Here is a 24,644-nt window from a genome sequence, read left to right as displayed (position 1 = left end):
TTTTTTTTTTGTAGATCTTAGAACGGGCCGAGCCCAAGCGCGCCGGTTCGGTTTGTTGTGGTATTATGGATTTCCAAATTTACGAGAACGCCGAGATCATCGTAGAGGACGGCGTCGAGAAGAACAATTGGAATTTGGCCATAGACGTTAACATGGAAAACGAGGAATACTTTAACTGGACCAACGGGCTTAAGATCGACGAAAGTCAGTTCGGTGGCGGAAAAAACTCGCGCAAGCGCAAACCTGAACACACGGTACCGGAAACGACCAAGATCAAGGCCACAGCTGTTAAAGTTTTAAAAACTGCAGATTCCAACAATCATCAAAATTCCAGTAGGAAAGTGGATTCCCAAAGTGGTAAGTAAATGCGTGATTAATAAACATTTTATGAATTGTTTAACGAAATTTTGTTTTAATATCATCGTACACCCATTTTATTCAAAATGTACTAGTTTCGCCAAGAATGAAACACCAATAAAAGTATAGAGAGTAAACATCGACGACGACCCGTTGATACTTTACCCTTGCGCATGTCGGTTATCGTTTGTTTGCAAACGAGCAAATATTGGTCAAGTCAGATTATTACATACATATCGTCGTAATAATGAGTCGTATCAATACTCGAATAATGTCTTCTAGACTACACATTTGTGACATCACTTTCAAATGGATATTCATTTCAATATTTATTAGAATTTTTATTCTTAGAATTCCGATATTAATCAAACTCGAATGTAATTTAAAATTGTAATAATTTTCGAACGATTCTATGAAGAATAATAATATTTAGAAGAATCTAGATACGCACTATAGAAAACATAATTCGTTTTCAAAATATTTTCCATAATTCTAACTTAAACTTAATAATATTTATTTTAAAACTACTTTGTTCTGTTTCCTTATCTTTAATTAGCAATCTTTTGATGTGTACATACAATATTTTAGTGTTTAACAATGGCGTTAAATTTTGAGATATGAAAAAATTTCACCACGTCGAAAAGCTGTTTAGATTCTATCTATATATTTCTGTTTTATAATTAGATCTATTTATCTCTGGGGAATTTGATAAATCTATGCCAGTTCCCGTTTAACGGTAAATTATCTGGACGTAATAAATATATCAAGATGGTCTTCATTTTCGAGGCTTAATGAAAACGAATTAAATGGAATTTTCCGTTAGAAGGTTTTGTTAACCAATCACGTGCTCTTTTTTTTTAAGTACTTAAACCTATCGATACCACAAAAACGTTCGTAATAAAGTATTCAAATTACATTCACGTTGTAATATAAAAACGATTTTTATTACTATTAACGAGATTAATAACGTGAGGTTTATAAAATTCAGATTGGTAGTTGATGTGACATAGATAATCGATTAGATAAGCGCATTGCAACTTTAATATAACAACAAAAAGTTATTTAAAACATGTATGATCTACTTTATATCTTTCTACGTAACCAATTTATCATGATTATGATTGAAGATACGTCCCATTTGATATAAACGAACAATAAATCTCGATTTACAAAAAAAAAATTCCTGAAAGCCTCCGTGTTGTCTACGCACGTTCATTCTATTATTAAATTTTAATAACTGGATGCTTATCGACTCATTGGTTTTAAAAAGAAAACTGGAGTGGCTTCCATCAAAAATAACTCTCCGACTTTTTACGCAAGACCGTCGGTCCGCTTCTAGATATAGATCGCGATGTACATAAGGCCACATATCTTCCAGTTTTATACATATTTAAGCGAACTGATAGATCGTCGATAATCTCGTTTCATTTAACGAGCTCTCATTTGACGTCAGAACATTAGAGACATTTCGACGGGAATAGAACTTTCGAAACACCGTTTTTAAAAACATACTTATTTTGTTGTAAAACAGTTAGGAACCTTATCTTAAACTTGTTATCTCGACACTTTGCACACGATACTTGTTGTAAATAACTAAATTTTCGTTAAAAATGCAATAAAGCAACTCAGATTTTTTTACTTAAATTTTGTGTTCCGTAATAAGTAGTTTTTTTTTATAAAATTATTTCAAAAAAATTTTGTAAGCTATCTATTTTTAGTGAATAATTTTTATCAAAGTGTCTTTTACACTTTATTACTGTCCGTGCCAAAAGTCAAGGACCCCACTTTAGAGAACGATATCTTCGCAACCGCTAGATGAAAAATTATTGCGGTAAAGTTTGTTGTAATCACTAAACATTTCCAGGTAACATATCTAAATTTGAACATTTTCGGCACTGCGGTTTTCTTTTTATCGCGAGCTAAATGAAAAAGTACGGGGGGAGAGGGGTTCCGGCCAATCGGAAAAGATGGTGTGTTCTAGATAATACGTCGCGCCTTTATCTTACTTACATAAAGAAATAAAGGCGCGACGTTCTCTCTGGAACTCGCACCAGCACCATCTTTTCCGAAAACCGTAGAGCCGAAAAGGTTCAAATTCAGATATGGTGGAAATATTTAGTGATTACATCAAACTTTACCGCAATTTTTTTCGTCTAGCGGTTGTGAAGACATCGATCTCCTTAATTCGCCTTAACTTTTGGCATGGATAGTAGAAATCTGAAGTGGGCAAAATTTTATAACACGCAATTATGCACTTTTTTGCATTCCATAAAATGATGATTAGATAGTAACAAAATCACTTTAAATAATTGTGAATGTAAAATCGTGTAAGATCTCTGAAAATTATGTACAAAGGTTAATCACAAATTACTCAATCAGTCACAACAGATATCTCGACTATTGTTGGAGATATCACAAAATGTTATAGAAGGAAAGTTGCTCCATACTTAACATTCTATTATTTACCATATTCAAAAAAGCAAGTGCCCAATTTTGTTACGTATAATAAAACTATTAAAAAATAAAGCTATAATGACATATCACATTATTTATAATATGCTCAGAATCTCGAGCGTTTCTATTAACAACATGGAAATCTACGAATTCATCTAATTTTCATATTTTTCTCAATATTTATACATCTGAGAGCAAAAGTGAAGATTTCGAAGACGTCGTCTGCTTTAAATATTGTTCATGATACTTGGGGCCGAAATTATTTCTTCCATAAAGAAGTTTCTTTTAGAACATTCTTCTAAATTTTTAAAAGCTTTCTTTCACTTTTACTATCAGATGCATAAATATTCAGAAAAGTACGAAAATATGAAAATTAAATGAATGCGTTGTTTTCAATGCTCTTAATAGTAACGCTTTTGACTCGGAGCATGTTACAACTAATGTGGTATATCATTGTAACTAAATTATTGTATAGCTTCATAATTGGACACATTCCATGTAAAAATTTGAGTTTATCCGCTGTATCTAACACATTTCATGTTCACATTGCGTGGCATTCGATTGCACGACATGCTGCATGGTGCTTGGATGTGTTTACATGTCCATTTTTGCGCGTGGCAAAATTATGTCCTGCGAACGCCATGTGTTGCTGCCACGCAATGTGTGAACACACCATTAGAATATGGAAAATAATAGAATATTAAACGTGGGGGAACTTTCCTTCTATAACATTTTGTCATATCTCCAACAGTAACAAAGGCATCTGCTGTGACAGTTGGACAGTTTGATGATTGGACACGTTTCATTTAAAAATTTAAATTTATCTGCTGTATCTAACACATTTGATGCTCAATTGTTTCTTAGAATATGGCAGATAATAGAATATTAAACGTGGGGCAATTTTCCTTCTATAACATTTTGTCATATCTCCAACAATAATCAAGATTTCTGCTGTGACAGCTGAAATCAAACACACTGTATAAAAAATGATAATACTGTGATTTCCAAACTCTATGTCATAAGCAAACCATTTTTTTTGTTATCATAGTTGACATCGCCGGTAAACCAAAAACTTTAACATAAAGACACATATTACACTTACGACATTTAATGTAGTCTATCCAGTTAAACGAAATCTCTTGCTCCCTTTTAATTCAAATGTTGGAATATAGTCAACATTATCATAACCAGCATAATCTGAAGGGCGTTTACATTTAAATTATAGTATTTTCTTTCCTGGTCACGCGACTGCTAAGACAAGTCAAGAAAAATTGGCTTTTCATTGCCATTTAGTAGTCGTCGTAAAAAGTAGTCGTATTCTACATACATATAGGAGTTAAGTATTGCACACACACATATCTAGCAGATGAGCACTTAGTTCTAAGTGCTGTGTGCATAGTATATTTTCTCACTATCGCTTGACAAGGAATCGTACTATACAGGTCGATAGAGATAAAATCACAGATTTCATATTTATTCGTATCTTGTCCTTTTAAACATTGGATACAAACTTTTATTCAGTGCAACAACTTTTATCAAGTGATGACTACTTTGACGAACTACTTTTGAAAGTAGCTGATGTTCTGGGTTGGGTTAGTTGGGTTATTTTAATTTATTCCTCTAAAACGCTATTCAAAAATCAAGAACGTCCAAAAATATATTTGTATATTTCCGTTTATCTAAGAAAAATACTTAAAGCAACACAAGTCATGTTAAGTGTCGTTTATACCATAATAAGATTGTACTAATACGTTAAGTAATAGATTTGGGCAAGACTGGAATCCCGTTCCGTCCCCTTTTTAATTGTATTTGGCAACGTTGGTTTGTACTACTTTAGAAGCACATGTCGAGTAAAAGATATTGGAGAGGAAGTGATAAAGCTAACACTTTGGGAATGAATAGATATCAATCTTACATTTTTTTTACAGAACCCATAATCCTGTGCAGAAAGATTCTTAAAAAGATTATTCAAAATGAAGTGTTTTTCAACTTGGGCAACAAGTTTCAGTTTGAGTTCCCAGTGCCACTAAAAAGATATTGTGTGACCAAGTCTATTTGCAATTGATTGCAAGACTTTTGCAAGACTACCAAATATCCATTTTGAATTTTTATCTTTGTGGTTGAATATTTTAAAAGAAGTGTTAGCTGTTTTTGATATAGTAGTATGAGTGTCATTAAAATTTATGAAATGAGATTGTACTAATTTGCTAAAATCACATCATCCTACAGTACAACGTTTTTTGAGTGCTTAAATCAGGTTCTGATACCTTATCCGAACTGACTTAATCCAAAGTAATATTTTTTACAAATAAATGAAAAAAATTCCTAATTTTACCTGAAATTTCCCCACCTAACTATTATTAACTATCGAGAATTCTCTTTACAACAAATGTAACGTTCAGAACCAGATTTATTCTGTTAGGCATTTTTTTGTGCCTTTCAAGAGATGCAATGTGATTGTCGTAGCGTCTCGGTTCACAATCGACCTCGACTTCATTGTCTCGACTGGTGGGTAAAGAACATCGCGATCTTGTCATATAACAAACTGATGTAGATAAAGGCAGCGATAATATATTTGTGTTTGTCATGAAAGATCGTAGCCGATGTTGCTACATTTGAGATTTATAATGATGCAAAACAGTTCAAGTTATTTCTTGTATTAGCAAAGCATTACCGACCAGAAATATTGTTGAACGTATCATGTTCAAATTCTATAATGTCCCTTGAATCTTACTATGAAATTGCGATTGGTTTAGCAAAATTTTGTAGAATCCCTACGAAAATCTCTGCATCTATTCTTTTATCCACGTGGAGGTGGATATGCTTAACAGTAGCTTTCGTCTATAAGTAATCGATTTTCTCATCCGCAGCACGGCGTCGAACATACATTTTCTCCCCAGATCTTATCCTATTGAACTTCGGTTTGTCAAACACCATTTTCACTTAAATTGACCTGTATTAATAACTTATTTGTGAAAGTTAACTCAGCTCATTAATTCTACTTCTCTTCTCTAATGCAACAATTTATTTCGAGAAATTCTTCCCATGAGTCCTGTTTTATTTAATCTGCGTTGAATGGTCCTGACACTCATTGTGAAATTCAGATAGTGACTCATCGCGATGTTATTTTGACGGCAGTTTATCGTAGATTGGCTTCTAATTTTGCCATTGTTAATACTTATCAATTTGCATTTTTAGTTAAGTTCTTAATTGGCAAGCAGTCGTGTGTTGAGGAGTAATGATTGAAAATTAAAGTCTAAAAAACGATGTCTAAAATCAAAGTCACCAATCATTCTTATGTATTTTTCCTACTAATTTTAAAGAATTTACTCCGTTACTTTTGGAAGACCCTCTATGTTGGTAATGAGTCAATAGTTACGCTCAACATTATCTTTCATAGATTCGAGTACCAACCCTAATTTTATCCGATCGATTCGTTTTGATAATAACCGTTATGGAAACATTGTGCTGAATATCATAAGTGACTATAAAAAATTTTATATAAATACTGAATTTAGTAATTACCTTTTATTTCACTTAGTATAAAATAACACAACTGTTTTTTCAAAATGTATTTTCCAGGCACAACAAATCTAATGCAAAGATTCGTTTTACTTTATTGTTGAGTCATTGAATTTCCAAGAAATTTCTTGTCGAATTCGTTATATCAATAAGAGTTTCAAAGTTCAAAAACAATCTATTCATCGATTGAAATACCATAAGAAAAAAAAGGAGTATTTTTTTCTTCATTAACTACTAACAAGTTGTGTTTCTAAGAAACGTAATAAAAGTTCCTTTCATTAAAACCTAGAATAAATTACCACACGTTAATCTTTCACTAATCCGCGTACAAACACAATCACATTCAAGGATAAAATGCGCAGTATCGATATGACTAACAAAACATATCAATATTCTGAATATTTCTTCTATATAATTGCATGTGGGAATTGTTTACGGTCTGACAAAAAAATACAACAACAAAGATTTTAAAGCTTGTGTTATCACAAAAAATGAGAAACATCATCTGCTCGAGAAATACAAAGAGATGCGTTGAGTTGTATAATTTACAATCGGCCGATAAGTTAAACTGACATCGCATGACGTCAATTGCTAACGACATGACCTATTGTGTTAAATGGTTCTCTAGACAAAAAGATAGGCGACAATTGCGATTGTTGAAGGCTATATGTGATGTGTATGAGTTGAGTTTTGACTTCTCAAACAACTCAAAATATAATCATATTTACTGCAATGTTATTATTATCGCGTAATAAAAATATTAAAAAACAGAAATAATATTGTTGATTTGACAAGAGGCAAAAACCCCGATTATTTATCAACACGCTCTCAATATGCGGATGCAAGGTCAAATGTTGTAGTTCATTTTGATAATGTGTCACTAGAAATGTGAACCAATAATCACCAATAGTAACCATCTGGCCTCTAATCAGAATCATATTTCTCGTTAATATCTAATTTCGCTAATTTCTTTTCAATTTTTTAGGACCTTCAAGAATGCCTCAGTGGCAAGTAGACGATATTACGGATCTTAACGCCGATATTGAAGGCTTAGGTTCAGAATTATCCAATACTTCGTATAATATGAGGTAAAAGAAAATTGTTTCCCAACTGGTTAACTAAAGAAATTAAAGATGTATTTGTTTCAGCGATTCTATTTTGTCCATATCGGGATTAACAGTTTTCAAACAAGAAGCTCCGTCGCCACCAATTTCCAACGATGTCAATACAATTCATATTACCCGACAAAATAATACAGTTCCAGTCACGACTCAAGGAACAGTAATCACAAGTGGAAACTCAATAAGTGATAGCAATGCTATAATTAATACAACGTTGCACCAATTATTGGGTCAAGCCGGTTATAATACAGGACTTCAGACGTCCATCGAAAGTAAGCCTGGCTAAATCAACAAATTATTATAAGCTAAATAAAATAAATCTTGAATTATAGATAGTCTGATTCCCTCTTCACCTACTTTATCGCAAGACGGTTTTGGTGTTGTTTCAAGTGCTTCAACAATTGGAGAAGATTGCAGATTTCAATATGTTCTAGCAGCTGCTACAAGTATTGCAACAAAAGTTAATGAGGACACTTTAACTTATTTGAATCAAGGACAAAGCTACGAGATTAAATTGAAAAAACTTGGTGATTTATCAACATATCGCGGAAAATTGTTGAAGGTACAAAAAATATTAATTAACCTTGCTGAGCTAATTCTCGTTAATTTTGCAGTCTGTCATAAAAATATGTTTCCACGAACGCCGTTTGCAATACATGGAAAAAGAGCAAATGAAATTATGGCAAAATGCACGCCCAGGTGATAAAATCTTAGAAGTGGACATTCCTCTTTCATACGGATTATGCAATATCGTTCAAACCGGGTTAAACACTGTACATTTTAATTGGGATCCAACCAAAGAAGTTGGAGTTTACATAAAAGTAAAAAAATTAAAAAAAAAATAATCGCGACATAAAAAATTATATTTTCTCTTGTATTTCTTTAGGTTAATTGTATCAGTACTGAATTCACAGCTAAGAAACACGGCGGAGAAAAAGGAGTTCCATTTCGAATTCAAGTTGAAACTTATCAGGGAGCCGAGGGAAGCGAAACTCCAAAACGTCTTCATGCGGCCGTTTGTCAGATAAAAGTCTTCAAATTGAAGGGTGCTGATCGGAAACACAAACAAGATAGGGACAAAATAATGAAAAGACCAGCTGCAGAACAAGAAAAGTTTCAACCAAGCTATGAATGCACAGTTTTAACAGATGTAGGTAGAACTTAAAAAGATAATTCAATAATAAATTAGAAAAAGTTTTCATATAGGATAGAATTTAAATAAATGTAAATACAATAATTGTGTTAAAAGGAAGATGGTGAAGCAGCTCCATGTGGTATTATAATATTATATAACATTGTTATAACAATTAACACATTGTAATACCTTATGATTTAGATATCATTCTATTTTCGACCTAACATTAATATATAGATATAAGGATTTTATATATAGGATGATTTGCAGTGTGTTCAACAAATTCTAAGCGATGCAGGACTTCTAGAAATCAGTTATATAAGACTTTTTTTTATTTATAAACCATAACATGCAGTAGCGCTGTCCTGGTCCAAATTCAGATAGATAGTCTAATTAGATATAGCTAGTAACATATAGTCTACTCAACTATCCATGCCAAAAGTCATAAAGTATGCACCTGATTAAGAACACATCAAGCTAACACCTGTTCAAAATTCAAATTTTTTTGTTAGATAGTTTTTGCGAAAAAAAAAATCAAAACCTCATCAATTTTTTTCATATAACGGTTTTCGATATATCGACCTTTAAACTGACGGGAATTGACTTTTCAAGTTATACTGAGAAATACTTATCTCGAGATTATCTTGCGACTGTTGAACCAGCCCTTAATCAACTTTTACTTAATCATCAATGCGCCTGGTACATAACTCTTTATTAGCTGGATCACATATAATGATGTGATCCAGGTAATTAAGACTTATGCACGCTCTGTTTTGAACGCCATTTAAAAATTATATTTATCTTCATTGCAGAAGGCAATTCTGGGCGAGTGAAAAGTTTTTTTGTCATATCATTCAAAGAACAAATTTCAAATTATAATCAGTTTAGAACAAGTCATATAGTTGTGGCACACAACTACAACATCAAATATTTAGATTACTATACATTAAAATAAATGTTCTTTGTTTAATTTTGGCAAAAATGTCAATATTTGACAGTTTACGCCTGGTAATGTCAGTATGTACAATTTCTTAAGGGGTAAACCTTAACCTGCTTCAAGACAAGCGCCATCCATCCTGATGTGCAGTTCTGTCTTTCCAATTTCGTACCTCCGAAAATTTCTCCCCTGTCCATCCTTGTAGCGATGTCGAGGTCAATCTTGGTATCGTCTCCCTGTTATGTTAGAGTCGAAGCGTACAATGTTTTGTCTCTGTAGGATACCTTCAATCTTCGCGTTCCTTTGTATTCGCCATTCCCTTCGCTCATATATTGGTCCGAATATATATATACCTGATTAATTTTCTGTCAAAAACCAGCCTAATGATTAGAGTATTATATATCCTAATTTTGATTATTCTGGAGATGATTCTATTGGCATCAAGTATTCTCCTTTGTATATCGGAGTCAATGTCACGATGTCATGTCTATTTCGTCCTTGTTGTTTTGGTGACAGGTTTAAATATCTGTTTTTAACCCTCGCCCGGCGAAGGCAGGGTCATTGTGACCCGGGATTTCAGCGCAATCTTACCAGAAATTTTACGTGTGTCGGTTGAACGGTATCAGGTAAAAAATAATGAGCACGTCAGTTCATGCCAATTTAATTCCTTATGAAATGTGATCATTTATTTTTGCATTTTTTTCAATTTCATTGTTTCTGTAATGATTAAATAAAATCTTCGTCTACATTGTAAACTGATGACTTTTAGTGCCTTTTTTGTGAGTACACGTAGTAACTATTCAAACGACGAACGTGTTCACCAACGCTGCGGCGGCGTCGCGGCGTCTTTTTTTATCTGGCGCCGGGGGTTTTGCACATATGCATGGCGCGGAACTGGGTATCATGACTCATTACCTAATTCGAGTTTTATTTGTATATTTGAGTCAGAAAGCGAGTGAACCGATAGAGGTGTAGTGCATTTTACTTCAACTGCGTAAAAACATGGAAAACACTACGAATTTTAGTGATTTTGCCAGAGATGAAGAAGACGATGAGTTTTCAGAGGAAGAATCATGTAGCACAATGAGCGATGTGGAACCGGAAATGCAAGATAGTGAAGCGGATATATTTACTGCGTCGGAATCAGATGAAGAAGATAATGATAACCGAAGTGAAACGATTTGTAATCGTACATGGAAATATATTGCTCCGAAATCTGTTGAATGCCCACAGAGTGTTCATCAAAGTGGCTCTTTGACAAATAAAAGTCGAAATGTAAAATCTATAGAAGAATGTTTCAAATTATTCATGGACGATAGTATCATTGCAAACATTGTTACACACACCAATCAAAGAGCCAATGCACATTACGCTACTGACTTTCACTCTTGGAAAGAAGTAGATTCCATAGAAATATATGCAGTTCTAGGTCTTCTACTACTCATCGGAAGATTTAGAGAATCTCGTGAAAGCAGGAACGACTTATGGCGAAAAGACAATGTATTATCAAGGCAGATGTATACCGTGGTTATGGCACGTGACAGATTCAAAGATATTCTGAGGTTCATAAGATTTGACAATACGGAAACCCGGGAAGATAGAAAAAAAGTGGATAAATTAGCACCTATACGGGAAGTATCAGATATGTTTGCGGCAAATTGTCGGGAATCTTACGAGGCATCAAATACAGGTACAGTAGATGAACAACTAGTTACATACCGGGGACGGTGTCCCTTCAAAGTTTATATGCCGTCAAAACCAGGGAAATATGGTATAAAAATATGGACACTTTGCGATGCCAAAACATATTACTGTTGCAATTTCGACATTTATCTGGGTAAGATCGGACAAATTCCTGAAAAGGATCAAGGCCAACGCGTTGTCAAACAACTAACTGATTTTTGGAAGAATTCTAATCGTGTTATAACCACAGATAATTTTTTTACGAGCATAATATTAGCGGAATATTTATTAGATAATGGTTGCTTTCTTGTGGGCACAATTCGCAAAAATAGAAAAGATCTTCCAAAATCTATTGTTGGCACTTATCATAGAGAACAATATTCATCGCAATTTCTGTTCACAAATAAGTTGACTTTAGTCTCATATGTACCTAAGATACGAAAATGTGTTGTTTTACTTTCAAGTATACATCATGAATTCAGTATATCTAATTCCGAAAATAATTTCAAACCTGAAATTATAAAGTACTACAATTCGACAAAAAGTGGTGTAGACACACTAGATAAATTACTAAGAGAATACACATGTCGTCGATCCACAAGACGCTGGCCCATGTCTCTCTTTCAAAATTTTATAGATATTGCAGCTTATAATGCATTGGTTATTTGGATAACCAAAAACCCTGAATGGGAGTCAAAAAGTTCTATGAAAAATAAACGAAAAATATTTCTTGAGATTTTAGCAAAAGAGTTAGTTACAGAATATATTGAGCGACGGGCACAACGATTCGAAAACAACGCAACAGGGTTACATAAACACATAGCACAAGCATTTGAAGCGTACGGTAGACCAATAAGAAGAAAGAATCAGACTCCACAAACATCTTCAAAACGATCACGTTGTCATGTTTGTGTGGGAAACGACAATAAATATAGTAAAAAATGTGAACAATGTAATAATTTTATATGTCATAATCATACAGTACCTACTAAAATTCTATGTATAGATTGTTCTTCAACATAAATAAACTAGTTTATAATATTTTGTATTAGTACATTTTTTATTTTCCCTTCTTAACAAAATATTATTTTGATGTGGGTCTAATTGACCCGGTATTCGACTCGCGCGTCGCTATCAAGGCATCCGTCATCCGAGGGTTAAGTACTACATACTGGTCTCATCTCTATTTTCAAAAATGAATCCTTTAAATTTGTCGAATTACAATTAAACATTACTTATTAATTACATTTACTTATTTTTTGAGTATGCTCTATATACTCAAAAAATAGACATTATCTTGGAAAGCTGCTCAGATTGAAGGATTCATGCCTCTTGTGGCATTAGGTCTTTATCAGTTGAGAGACACGGGCTGGTTAACAACGTCCAGCTAAAGAAAGATTAAAAAAAATAGTGAATGTCACAAATGAGAATTGTCTAAATATTTAAAATATGATTATGAATTGTTTCAGATATCCTGTGAATCACTCAATTCGTTTTCACCAGTTACATCATACACAAACGAATGGTAAGTACAATATCACTTATATCAATCACATATTTCTCACGTATTTCTTATAAGACTAGAACAATGTTAAGCATATTTTCAAATATCTTTCCGCCACATCGCATTTTGATTACTACACTCTGCGGCATAAAAAGCGCATCACCTAAAATGATGACCAGTTTCAAACTGCAATAACTTTTGAACGTATTACTTGATTTGAATAAGATTTGTTTTTATTTGAAAGATCTACCCTTTGCCAATATTTCTGTAGGTGCCTTCCCTATTTTGGTGCTCTTCAATTTCAACAATGGTGAATAACGCTAATGCGAGTTTTCTTCCTACACTTTGAAGCGTGCTGTGAGGTGCACCGACAAAAGAAATTAATTTTAAAGATCAGGAGCTTGTAGTTTCATTTGTTTTGATCACTTTTGTTTTTTATTCAAGTTTCTATTGTTAACACCAAAGTTACAAGCTCTAAAAGATAACGCAGCTTGTTCGGCAACGCCATCAGAAATTAAAGCAAGTCAAGGATGTCGATGAAATTTAATTAAACTGTGAATCAAGTAAACAAATAAAATGTTAATAATAATGATAATGTTAATCTTTCGAGGTATACTTCAAAACAGGTTTTCTTGCTGCTCTTCTTCTAGCTCTATTCGGAGATCATCTAGCGTTTGTATAGCGGCACCACAGGCTCTATCTTGTCTCCCTAGCATATCGCACATGTGTTCTATGGGGTTTAAATCAGGGTTACGTGCAGGCCATTCCATTCTGCTGATATGCAAATCATCCAGGTATTGGGACACTATACAGACTGTATGGGAGCATGCATAACGCTCTCCTGCTCTTCTTCAAACTCTCACTCCACCATCTGGAGAGTACAAGCCGAACCTCGATTCGTCTGGGAACAGTACGTTTCGCCACTCTGCATTGTCTCGATGATCTTAACCTCGCTTCTTCAAATCTCCTTCTTACTGTGCGTTTACTCACGTTCACCCGACGCACTTGCTCCAGACGATTTCTTATCTCAACTGCTGTGGTATGTCGATTTCGTAACACGATCGTTACAATATATCGATCATTTTCTTGTCTAGCAACAGTCAATGATGTTAACGACACTAAACGTCACTGAAATATTTTGAAGCTGCGTTATGCTTTAGAGCTTGTACCTTTGGTGTTAACAACAATAAACTTGAACAAAAAACATAAGTGATTAGAACAGACGAAACTACAAGCTCTTTATGTTTAAAATTAATTTCTGTTGTCGAAGCATCCCACAGCAAACTTCAAATTGTAGGAAGAAAACATGCATTAGCGTTATTCATCATTGCTGAAATTGAAGAGCGCCAAAATGGGGAAGACACCTACAAAAATATTGACAAAGGATAGATCTTTCAAATAAAAACAAACCTTATTCAAATCGAACAATACGTTCAAAAGTTATTGCAGTTTGAAATTGGTCATTATTTTAGGTGATGCGTTTTTTATGCCGCTGAGTGTATTTTGTGAGCATCCGTTGTATATTCCAACTACAAGCTCTCAAGTAACATTGTCTGCTAATAAAGTTCAATTTGTTATAGCCAACAGAAATTCAAAAGAACTGATTGAATTCTTAACAAAGAATTTTTATGTTATTGAAAATAAATTATGTAATGGTATCATTTTGTACGTATAGACAGTGTAAACTTTGTAATTTTTATTTTTTATATTGTATTTAGGATACGGCTAAAAAGGCTATATGTACATTACAGTATAGTACAATAAGTTGCGTTTTTTAGCATTCCATAAATTTCGAGTTTCAAGTTTTAGCATTTTTTGCAGCTCGCAGAACTATTATTAAAAGAATTTTTCCAAAAATGTTGAGCCTCATATCCTTCACTTACAAATCAACAACTCGTTTAGATGCACCACAGAAAATCTCATCATACCAATATTAACGAAAAGTTGGTTGTTGACATCCGCGGACCTAGTGGCGATTTCTCCAATACAGAACTAAATCTTTACTTATTTGCAGTCTGATCTGTATCACTTACAACAACTTGTGCTTAAATATGAATAATATTATTTCATCAAGGTTCATAAATAAAACGAGTATGAGGATATACAATATGAAGCTCACAGCCATATTATACCCTAATTCCATTCAATTCTGATACATTGTTTAAACCATAGTTTTTTACTTTGAATTTTTGATTGATCACAAATTTTTTAAACAAAATTGTAATCTTCAATCCGCAAAAAAATCCCCTTAAATTTTCAAGAAGATATTTTGGGAAGGCTTGTCCTAAGTATTGGAAGTAATCACTTCTTGCAACCGCTTTAGTGAAATGTGATTTTTACAACTTGATTTTTATCCAGCCAAGTTCAATTCTATTTCCAATCTCTACAATTTGTTCAAGAATGGTTTTTATAGTTCATATTTTCCAGCAAAAGTTTGAGATTTTCATAAACTTCCTTAATATGTACTGGGACTACAGGTGTTTAGCCAAATAAATTTTCATTGTGTAGAAGCACTCCTTCGAATGTAATCTACGTTTTGATGAGCCTTCATAAACCCTACATTGATTTGGATCATAACTGACAACCTGCACCAAATCTCTCCCTCGTAATTTAATAATGATAGATGCAACTAAAGCCCGACAAGTTATGCTAGTAACTACTCTGGTCTTGAGTTGATGATTTCCAATGGCAGTTATAATTTATTTATTTTTTTTTTCTTAAGTCCACGCAAAAGATATAGCTTACTAGAAATTCACTTCTGAATTGATGGGCGTGATTTGCAAAAGAACTTGTACTAAAAATAAAAATGTAAAAATTATTTGGAACAGCAAAAATTACAAAAACATTAATACTCAATTTGCATGGAATAGTTATTGATTTGTGTTTATTTATGAAATGAAGGAAGTCATTAGATCTTTCAATTTATTTTAAGTAGTCGTTTAAACAAAGTCATTCACCCCAAAGAGTTTAGCACATTTTAAAAACTGCTATGAATGTGGGTTGCTGGTAAAATTGGCACTGCGGGCTGCAACATTCATTAGACTCATTTATTACAAACGCAATTGTCCTACATACTTTTAATGAAGATGTTGTAAAGAGCAGATTTTGAATCAACAACGCGTTATTAAAAGAAATATGCAACCAGATTTACAATACTGATTTTACAAACCACTTAACACGTCGCTTATATAACTTATTCAAATGAATCATCCCATATCTCTTTTAATCAAATCTTATATTATACAAACTATAGATAATACTTGTATTTATCAGCGTTATCTTTTCTTTTTATAAACATCCTTAGAGTCAATTCATACCCTTTACTAGAGTTATCTTTATGCATAGTAAAAAAATCAAAAAGTTGGCGAATTAAAAAAGAATTTATGAATACAAACTATCAACGCCTACTGGTTAATTGAACCGGTTCGAGCCGGTACATCCCTGCACATTGTCACGAATCATGGGCGGCCTTTAAGCCCATTTAAAATAAATAAAACGGTTTCTATTAATACACCAAACAGAGAAAAGAAACGAAAACGACCGTTTCGTCACGCGAACACGTAATAAAAAACACCGAAACGTTTAGCAAACATTAGAACCAGATTAACGGGTAATCTCCATCCTTCTATGGCTTTAAAGTTTCGTGTCCGAATGACGTTGTACACTTGGGCGGCTGCACCTGGACTATGCGGTTAAAACCGAATCTTGTCAGTTCGCGTTCGCATTTTATTATGTTGGAATTGATAGTTAATCCTGTTCATATGACCATTTCATTTCCTAAATTGGATTTAATACAGTAAACAATTTTTTGATTTGTGTTTTATTTGAACTAAAGATAAAAATTATAAAATTTCTGATTCATTTTTTTTGATGTTTATATAAAGCAATAACATAATGATGTAATTAAATTAGTTTCTATATGAATACTGATCGGTTGCATTTTTGTTATCGTCCCCCCCAGTCGTTCTCGTTATCGCTTTTAAAGTATTTTTCCACGATGTTGCATACAGAGTTAAAGAATATAAACGGAGTTAAATATAGTACATAAACTGGAATTGCGAGCAAAGTTTTTTTTTGGTCAATCGTTGAATCCGGACAAATCAAGTTAATACCTGCCAAAACGCAACACTGAACCGCGAATTATCGCATGTTATTGTTGAACGGTCACGGGACCCCGTGGTATTTTTCTACTGAACTTGAGAGCGTCACTTCGCATAAATATGTCTTCTGCAATCTGCAATGAAAGACTACTCGGAAAAGTTTTTTTAATTATCTCGATAACAATCTGCGATAACAGTTCCAGTTTACACTGCATTTAGTATTGAGTAATAAAAGTTTTTTTTTAAGAAATTATTTTGGGTTCGCAAATATTTAACGAAGTGTTAACGCAAAATTGTTACTAAATTCCTTTGTGAGTAAAGAATTTATTTAGAAACATAATTGACGCTAATTTGGTTGTTGCAAATAACTTTTTTTGTTAAAATTAACGTTAGTTTCCTTATCATTGCCGAAATCTATGAAATTACCAGATTATACTAGATATAAAACAACCACAAATTCAATACAAATTATGACATCGAAATCTAAAAATAAAAATTTAAACAATAAAATCTTTTTTAACCTGAATTAAAAAGGTTCTCTATCTGTATTCTATCTGGTATAGTCCAGACTATTGTGGGAGGTTCAAATGTCAAAAAAGCGAAATCGCTTTATTAATTTAGAATTAATTTGGTACAATTGGCAGTAACAATTACCGACGCATAGACACTATTACTACCGATTAATGTTTATTAGGTGGGCTAGATTTGGAAATTGTGTCTAATGAATCTTAATTAAGTGTTTTGGCGACGTTCTTTCATCAGTAGTAATAACTGCACAAACTCTAAACTGGTCGTTTGTATAATTTCTGGCACGAAATCTGCCTGGGTTAACTGGATAATAGCGGTTGAGATTGCGCGAAAATAGATGCGTTTCGAATGAATTACTATTCGTACTTTCTAGGAACGTTGACATACTTTCAAATCAACGTCAATATCAAATAAGCGAAAAATGATTGTTGAAAAAAAATTGATGAAAATGAATTGAATTGTTTAATGTAAAGTGGTGATTAATCTAATGGATCTGTGGAGTAATGTAATAAATATAAATTCAAGGTGATTGGTTATTTACGGATACTGTTGCGCAATTGAGACACAAGCAAAAAATAATTATTGTTAATAATAGATAATTGCCGTGTCCTCTAATCTTGGTATGAAATGCACTGCAATCCAAACCTGACCAGATCGGACCAAATCCGGAACAACGAACGTATCGAAACGAATCGAAACCAGTCCCCGCCGAACTTCTCACGATAACCAAACCACATGACTTTGCCAATTTGACAACAGCGTAAAGGGGACATAATAAACAAAAACTCAAGTTTGCTAAAAATAGATAGTGTTGCGCATCAAAATAGCGAGCGGAAAGGAAAGCGCAAATGTTTTGCTGCGAATACAAAGCGTGCCGAGTTCGCCGTCGCCGCTCCATACTCGATTCCCTCTACCGAATTGAACTGCCCGTTCCTGGCCGAACCGGTTTAATCCGGTCACGTTCCGTTCGTGTATCGCCGGAGCAGCCGCTACTTTTTAAAGTGTATTCCCCGCGCCATAGGTTGCAGTGCAGTGCGTTTTCGCCTTGCGCCAGGTTATGTTCTCGTCGGTGTGCCCCTGCGGCGTTTACTTTTGCGTGTATAAGCAACGGTTGAGGTGAAATGATTCGCGACTATTAAATTAAGACGTGCGATTGTGTGCGTAGTATATAAATCGCAAAACGTTTGTGTTTCGAAATAGTTTTTCTTTTTATTTGGAAGTTACCAGTCTGACTCATTGAATAAGTGGTTCTAGTTTTTCATATGGTGTTTTTTAAATTACCGCGCGGAAGCAAGGCTCGTCATCGTCAGGAATGGTGCACGGAAAAGTTCTGCAAGCCGCAGCCGACAGCAGCTCCCGTAAAATTGATGAGAAGGTCTCTAAGCACACCTTCTTGCCGGTCTTCGTACTACTTCTCCTCTACATCAGATGACAAAAGTGTAATAAGCGGTAGCGCGCAGGCAGTAAAGAGAAAATCCAGCTTGGAGAAAATCTACTTCTGTCACGGCAGGAACTGCATGGCCCTTATCTGAAACGTACACTGAAACTGGACCTCGAAGTTCAAGACACCCTCCTTACGGGATGTTCCTACTGATCCATACTATGACCATCACCGAGTGCGAGTATGTTCTGCAGGCGCAATTTATACATACGCTAAGCAGAAATCTCGCAAGGGTCGAGGATGCACAATTGGTCGGTCGAAGACTCAGCCTTCGTCTACACCCCAATCTTAGACAGAACCGGCAGAAGGCCAACTTGTGTAGGCTTCACGCTCCCACCGTGAAAGCAATTATGAAGAGGAACTCAGCTCACATCAAACATCACGTCAGAGCGATACATATGTATGTGTTATCAGGTGATTTAAGTTTTAAATGCCTTTGTATGAAAATGAATATGAAAGTGTAGAAGCTATTTAACATACTTGAAGTTTCCATGATTTACTATTCTGCAAAACGTGATAAATTTGCTTTATTAATGAAGTGGAAACAATTCTTATTTGTTTTAAATTTATGTTGATTCATTAACAAATTGGAGAATGTTTGAATAAAAACCATAAAAGTGCATCTAATTGTTCGAAAACCGACACCAACTGAAGAATTACTATATTATTACCTATACATATAGATTCAAATTATTTTATTTTGGTTAATAACCAACAAAGCTGGATTTTAATACTGGATATTAAACGTCTACTTAATTATTTGTTAAACTTTATTAATACAAAACAACAAATTCAAGATTTTTATTTCTTATATAATTTCTCCGGAATCATTTAAATTCAAATCGTGACTGCCCGTGTTTGTTTGACGCAATATTATAATTATGAACAACAAATCAATCAAGTCCAATCTAATATCGTGATTGACAAACAATGTGAGCATCTTCATACTCTTCATCTAAATTTGTAAACTTCTTTTATATTTCAACCATTAGAAAGAAAGCTAAAAATGTATACTCTTAAAATGTAACGTTTACGAATTTTTAGACATTTTCCTATCCGCTTCGATACATTGTCTTTAGTTCTTAATTCTTAGAATACTGTTTAAGTACATCGGGTGACCTGGCTCGTCGGAAATACCTTCGGAAAGAGGTCTAAAAGGTTCCGACATTTCTTCGCCTTTGTCAATTTGATAATAAAATAACGCATAAAAAACAAGAGTTCGTGGAACTGCTTATGTCGGCATTTTCAGAATATCGCTTTCAGAGACTTAATTGGTTGAATTGTTTTAAAATGTAACAGGTAACTAAATTTGCATAAAAACTGCTTGGCAATAAATTCTGATTAATTCCATCGTTTTACATTAAGGCAAAGTGTTTAAACTAAGTCATTAAATCATTAATACTCTAAGTGTGGCGGAAAAAGTCGAAATGATTTTTATTTATGGAGAAAGTGGCAGAAAAGTTGCTGATAGTATAGCTTTGTATCGAGAACGTTTTCCTGATCGAAATACACCTTCGAGAAGTACCTTTTACAGAGTTGTGATTGATTTCACTAACACTGGAAATATAGATAGTTTATAATCAGCAAGCATCAAAACTGACACTATTATCTAAGAAAAGTTTCTTACGTAGTAACTAGGAACAGGCTCTTAGTTGTTCTTCTTTTTTCAAATGCATCTGGATTCAATGATTCACAAAACTTGTATATATATTATACATATGCTATACATTTATCTTGCTCAGTAGTGTTGTTGTTGCCTTTTGTTATACTCTTATAGTTTCTTATACTCTTTTATCGCCTATCGTCTCAAATTAATATGAAATTACAATAAAAAAGACAATCACAATTTTGAAAACTACAAACGTTACCAATGCAACTCAAGTGTACCAACTGAATTTACGGTGAAGTGAAATATTTTTTCTATTTTGTAAATATAAAAATGGTGTACCATTTAATGGTTAAATCGACGGCTAAAAAAGATTTGTTTCTTAATGTCGATTCATAAATTAGTGCTTGTAGAGCCACTTGATAATAAATTAGGCACTTCGTGTCAAAATTGTTCAGTACTTATTATGAAAAAAAAAAACACTATGACAGGTATTTCTGGCACTGATTTTGAAAACGCACATTTTAAGCAAAATGTGTTTATGTTTAGAGTTTCGAGTGTATTTGACAATACTTTGATGGAATCATCGATTCCTTAACCATATATCTAACTGATTTTCTGTACATATTGACGCTTCCATCATTTTTTGCTTTATCAAGCTTAATCTTACTTTCCTTTGATGTCCTTGTCGCTGCGCGCTTTGCAAACCTAATGGTTTACATTTCCTCTGTTTCAATTTCCAATATTTGTATTCTTTGGAAAATACATGCACCGATATTTGCAGCAATTTTGACTAAAAGGCCAGGGTGCATTTCTTTTGGTACTATTTTCCAGATGATGTGATTAATAGTCAGAACTAGTGGTGGAACGGATATCCGGCTGGATACCGGATAGTTACCAAATATCCGGCTTGGCCGAATATTAAAAACATATTACTTACAACTAGTTCTCCACCATTCACAGGAATTAGTATCTCTTTTAGGTGTTGGACACGGCAGATAATAATCAAGTTCAACCCCAATAGCACTTTTTTTCATTGAATACAAATTTATTTATGTCAGGTTTGTCATTAGCAACCTCATTGTAACAATCCAAATACGATATATAAAATCTCTTGTTACAATTTCGTCTAGTTTTCTTCTCTTCGCTTATAATTCATCATCACATTCATTATTAACAGAACTGTCGCTGTTATCACTTTCGATTATTAATTGAAGTATCCTCTTTTTAATGCAACAAGCCGTTTTGAAAAATAACTTTTAGTTCTTGAGAAATAAATTTTTGAAATGATCGACAATTTTTTCTAATTTAGCAATTTTTGCCGATTAAGTCTTAAAAATTCGTATAAAATCCAGTTCTTGGAATATGAGCATGAAAATTTTCCAAAGTGTTAATAAGAGTGTCCTCTTTCCAATGAACCAACACGTTTTGAAAAATAACTTTTAGTTTTTGAGAAAACAATATTTGAAGTTTTGATAAAATTTTTGATGTTGCAAGTTTCATCGATAATTTTCAAAATTCGCTGTAAAATTAATTTCTTGAAGGATCCTTGTGGAAATATCACCAATTATTAGTTAAAGTATCCTCTTTTTAATGCAAAGAACCGTTTTGAAAAATCACTTTCAGTTCTTGAGAAATACATTTTTGAAATGATCGACAATTTTTTCGAATTTTGCAATTTTCGCCGATTCAGTTTTAAAAATTCGTATAAAATCAAGTTCTTGGAATATGAGTATGAAAATTTCCCAACGTGTTGATAAAAGGGTCTTCTTTCCAATGAACCAACCCGTTTTGAAAAATAGCTTTTAGTTTTTGAGAAAACAATATTTGAAGTTTTGATAAAATTTTCGATGTTGTAATTTTCATCGATAACTTTCAAAATTCGCTATAAAATTTATGTCTTGAAGGATCCTTGTGGAAATATCACCAATTATTAATTAAAGTATCCCCTTTTTAGAGTTACTTCGTGAGTTCAGTATCAAACAAGTTCATTTTGTATCTTGGATCCAAATAAATTGACATATCTTATCAGCTTTCTTATTAATTTCATTTTTATTCAAATATCGCAATAATGTGGCAATGTAGGGTATCACTTCAGAACTTATAATCATAATGGCCGGATAGATACGCCGGATAACCGGATATCCAGCCGAAGGGGATGCCGAATATCCGGTATTCGGCTTTTCGCAAAATCACTATCCGTTCAATTTCTTTTCGACACAAAGTCGTCAGTTACAAAACGTTATAACTTCCTCATTACTGCAAATTTAATTATGAAATGTTCAGGATAGATAACCAAATGATGGTACATTTGAATAGGATAGTACTTAACTGGTTCCGATCGATATGCTTAACGCTCACCAAACTTCTTAACCTCACTTCACCACCTCTTGCTAAATTTATCCCATAGATAAATCCAGTTCTTAGCCAATGGGAGAGCTTATTAAAAGCGTTGTAACTATAGTACTTAACTATCCCCTAGATAGTTTATTAGGAAATTGGTAAAAGTGGGCCTAAGAGAGTCAGAAATTAAAAAAAAATCATACTTTTTATTAGTTTAGAAATAACAAAACTTTAGATGAGCCACATGTTCGCGAGCCATTGTTTGATTATCGTTGCAACAGAAAACGCTATGAAGTATTTTAATTAATTCTAAAAATAACAAAACACGTAGTACCTATAGCAGGAAAAAAATAAACTTCATATATGTATGAATACAGCGCAGTTTTTATAAATACAAATCATTTTTTCTACATTCTTTTTTTATCTATTAACCGGAACTAACATTTAATTTGATTTTGTTTACGATCGTTTAATAATTATTCATAGCTTATTATTATTATCTTTTAAACAATTACAGTTCACCACCGGCAAAACCATATATTCTACCAATTGAGAATTCTCCCAAGAACGAAATAATCGCACCGCCATCGCCACCGTCTCCGAAAGTAACCAACAACGTCATAAACGATCCTTCGCCACCGCCTGTTCCTGTTGTTGACGACAGCGTAAGTTTCTCTTTTAATACATTTTTTTTACATAAAGAATTTACACGTGTCCCAAAGCAAAAATGAAAATAAACTTATAAATAATGAATGAACCTTCGTCGTTGGTACGAACCGGTCGATTTACCATTATACAATGTTACTACTTGATTGAAATTTATGTTTTATTTACGATTTCTAATAAAAAGATGGTTGTATAGGTTGTTAAAGTTTAAGTGTTTATTTTTTGATTTTTAATATAATTTGACTTTGTCTTCATTTAGAAAAGGTGATAAGATAAAATACTTTTTCTAGAAATCTTCTGATTTTCTACTCGACGTATCCACACCAGAACAAACATTACGTTGGTTAACAACAAATCGTTTCGATAAGTACATCAACATCTTCTCCAGTTTTTCCGGTGCTGATATGTTGCGTATGTCTCGTGAAGATCTAATTCAAATATGCGGACAAGCTGATGGAATCCGTTTGTACAACGCACTTCATGTCAAGTAAATAAAAGATGTATTAATTATGTTTGTTACTACAAATAAAATTATTTTTTTAGGGCTATAGCACCAAAATTAACTATTTACGTCTCTCTCGAACACACAAAAATATTCAATGCCGTTTTCTTATCAAACTATAGCAGTAACGAGCTTATTCAAAAACTTGCGGGGATGCTTGGAGTTGGTGCCGATAAGATACGTAACGTTTACGTACAAGGACCTCAGGCGATTCATATTTTATTGAGCAATGACGTTATTAGTCGCTTCAAAGAGGAATCGATGTTCAATTTGGACGTGTTACAAGAAAATGAAAGCTATGTGATTCTATTGAAACCAGCGAGTAAATAAAAATGTTAAACTTTGAACTTACAAAAGAATAATTAAGTTATTCTAAGGGTGCAACGTCGTGGCATTACATCAAAGATAAAAAGTACAAATCATCGATTTTTTTAGTTGTTAGTGTAATTTGAAGGGACCATTTTTGGGGATTGTTGTGTTTTGAACTATTTTTTAGACGAATATAGTGAAGTTTAATAATAAAAATAAGTGGCCTTGAGACATGCCTTGGAACAAAGACATTTTTTTTAGACTTCAAGGTTATAATATTTAAGATAAATTTAATTTTAGATTTAAAATGATTTATGTATCCATTTAAAGGTGCTACACATTAACAATTAATTAATTTTTGTATATGTATTAATATTCAATGAATTTAATCAAAACTATTTGTAATTTCTTTTATTAAGTATTCATAAATTTATAA

At 33.2% G+C, this 24,644-nt stretch overlaps 1 protein-coding gene across 1 annotated transcript; it reads left to right on the top strand.

Annotated features, from left to right (window-relative positions):
• The first annotated feature begins 65 nt into the window (after positions 1–65).
• Positions 66–24,606, top strand: LOC111425490 (transcription factor CP2 like gemini). Its single transcript, XM_023059557.2, has 10 exons — positions 66–357; positions 7,319–7,421; positions 7,482–7,726; positions 7,787–8,016; positions 8,069–8,275; positions 8,341–8,604; positions 12,679–12,734; positions 23,249–23,396; positions 23,688–23,884; positions 23,941–24,606. The coding sequence occupies exons 1-10, from the start codon at positions 66–68 to the stop codon at positions 24,227–24,229; spliced, it is 2,031 nt and encodes a 676-aa protein (XP_022915325.1). The 3' UTR covers positions 24,230–24,606.
• Positions 24,607–24,644: the final 38 nt, after the last annotated feature.

This window comes from Onthophagus taurus, chromosome 7 (assembly GCF_036711975.1).
Source record: "Onthophagus taurus isolate NC chromosome 7, IU_Otau_3.0, whole genome shotgun sequence".
NCBI classification, from domain to species: Eukaryota; Metazoa; Arthropoda; class Insecta; order Coleoptera; family Scarabaeidae; genus Onthophagus; species Onthophagus taurus.
The sequence above is the reverse complement of the archived record's forward strand: the minus strand, read 5'-3'. Positions and strand labels throughout refer to the sequence as shown.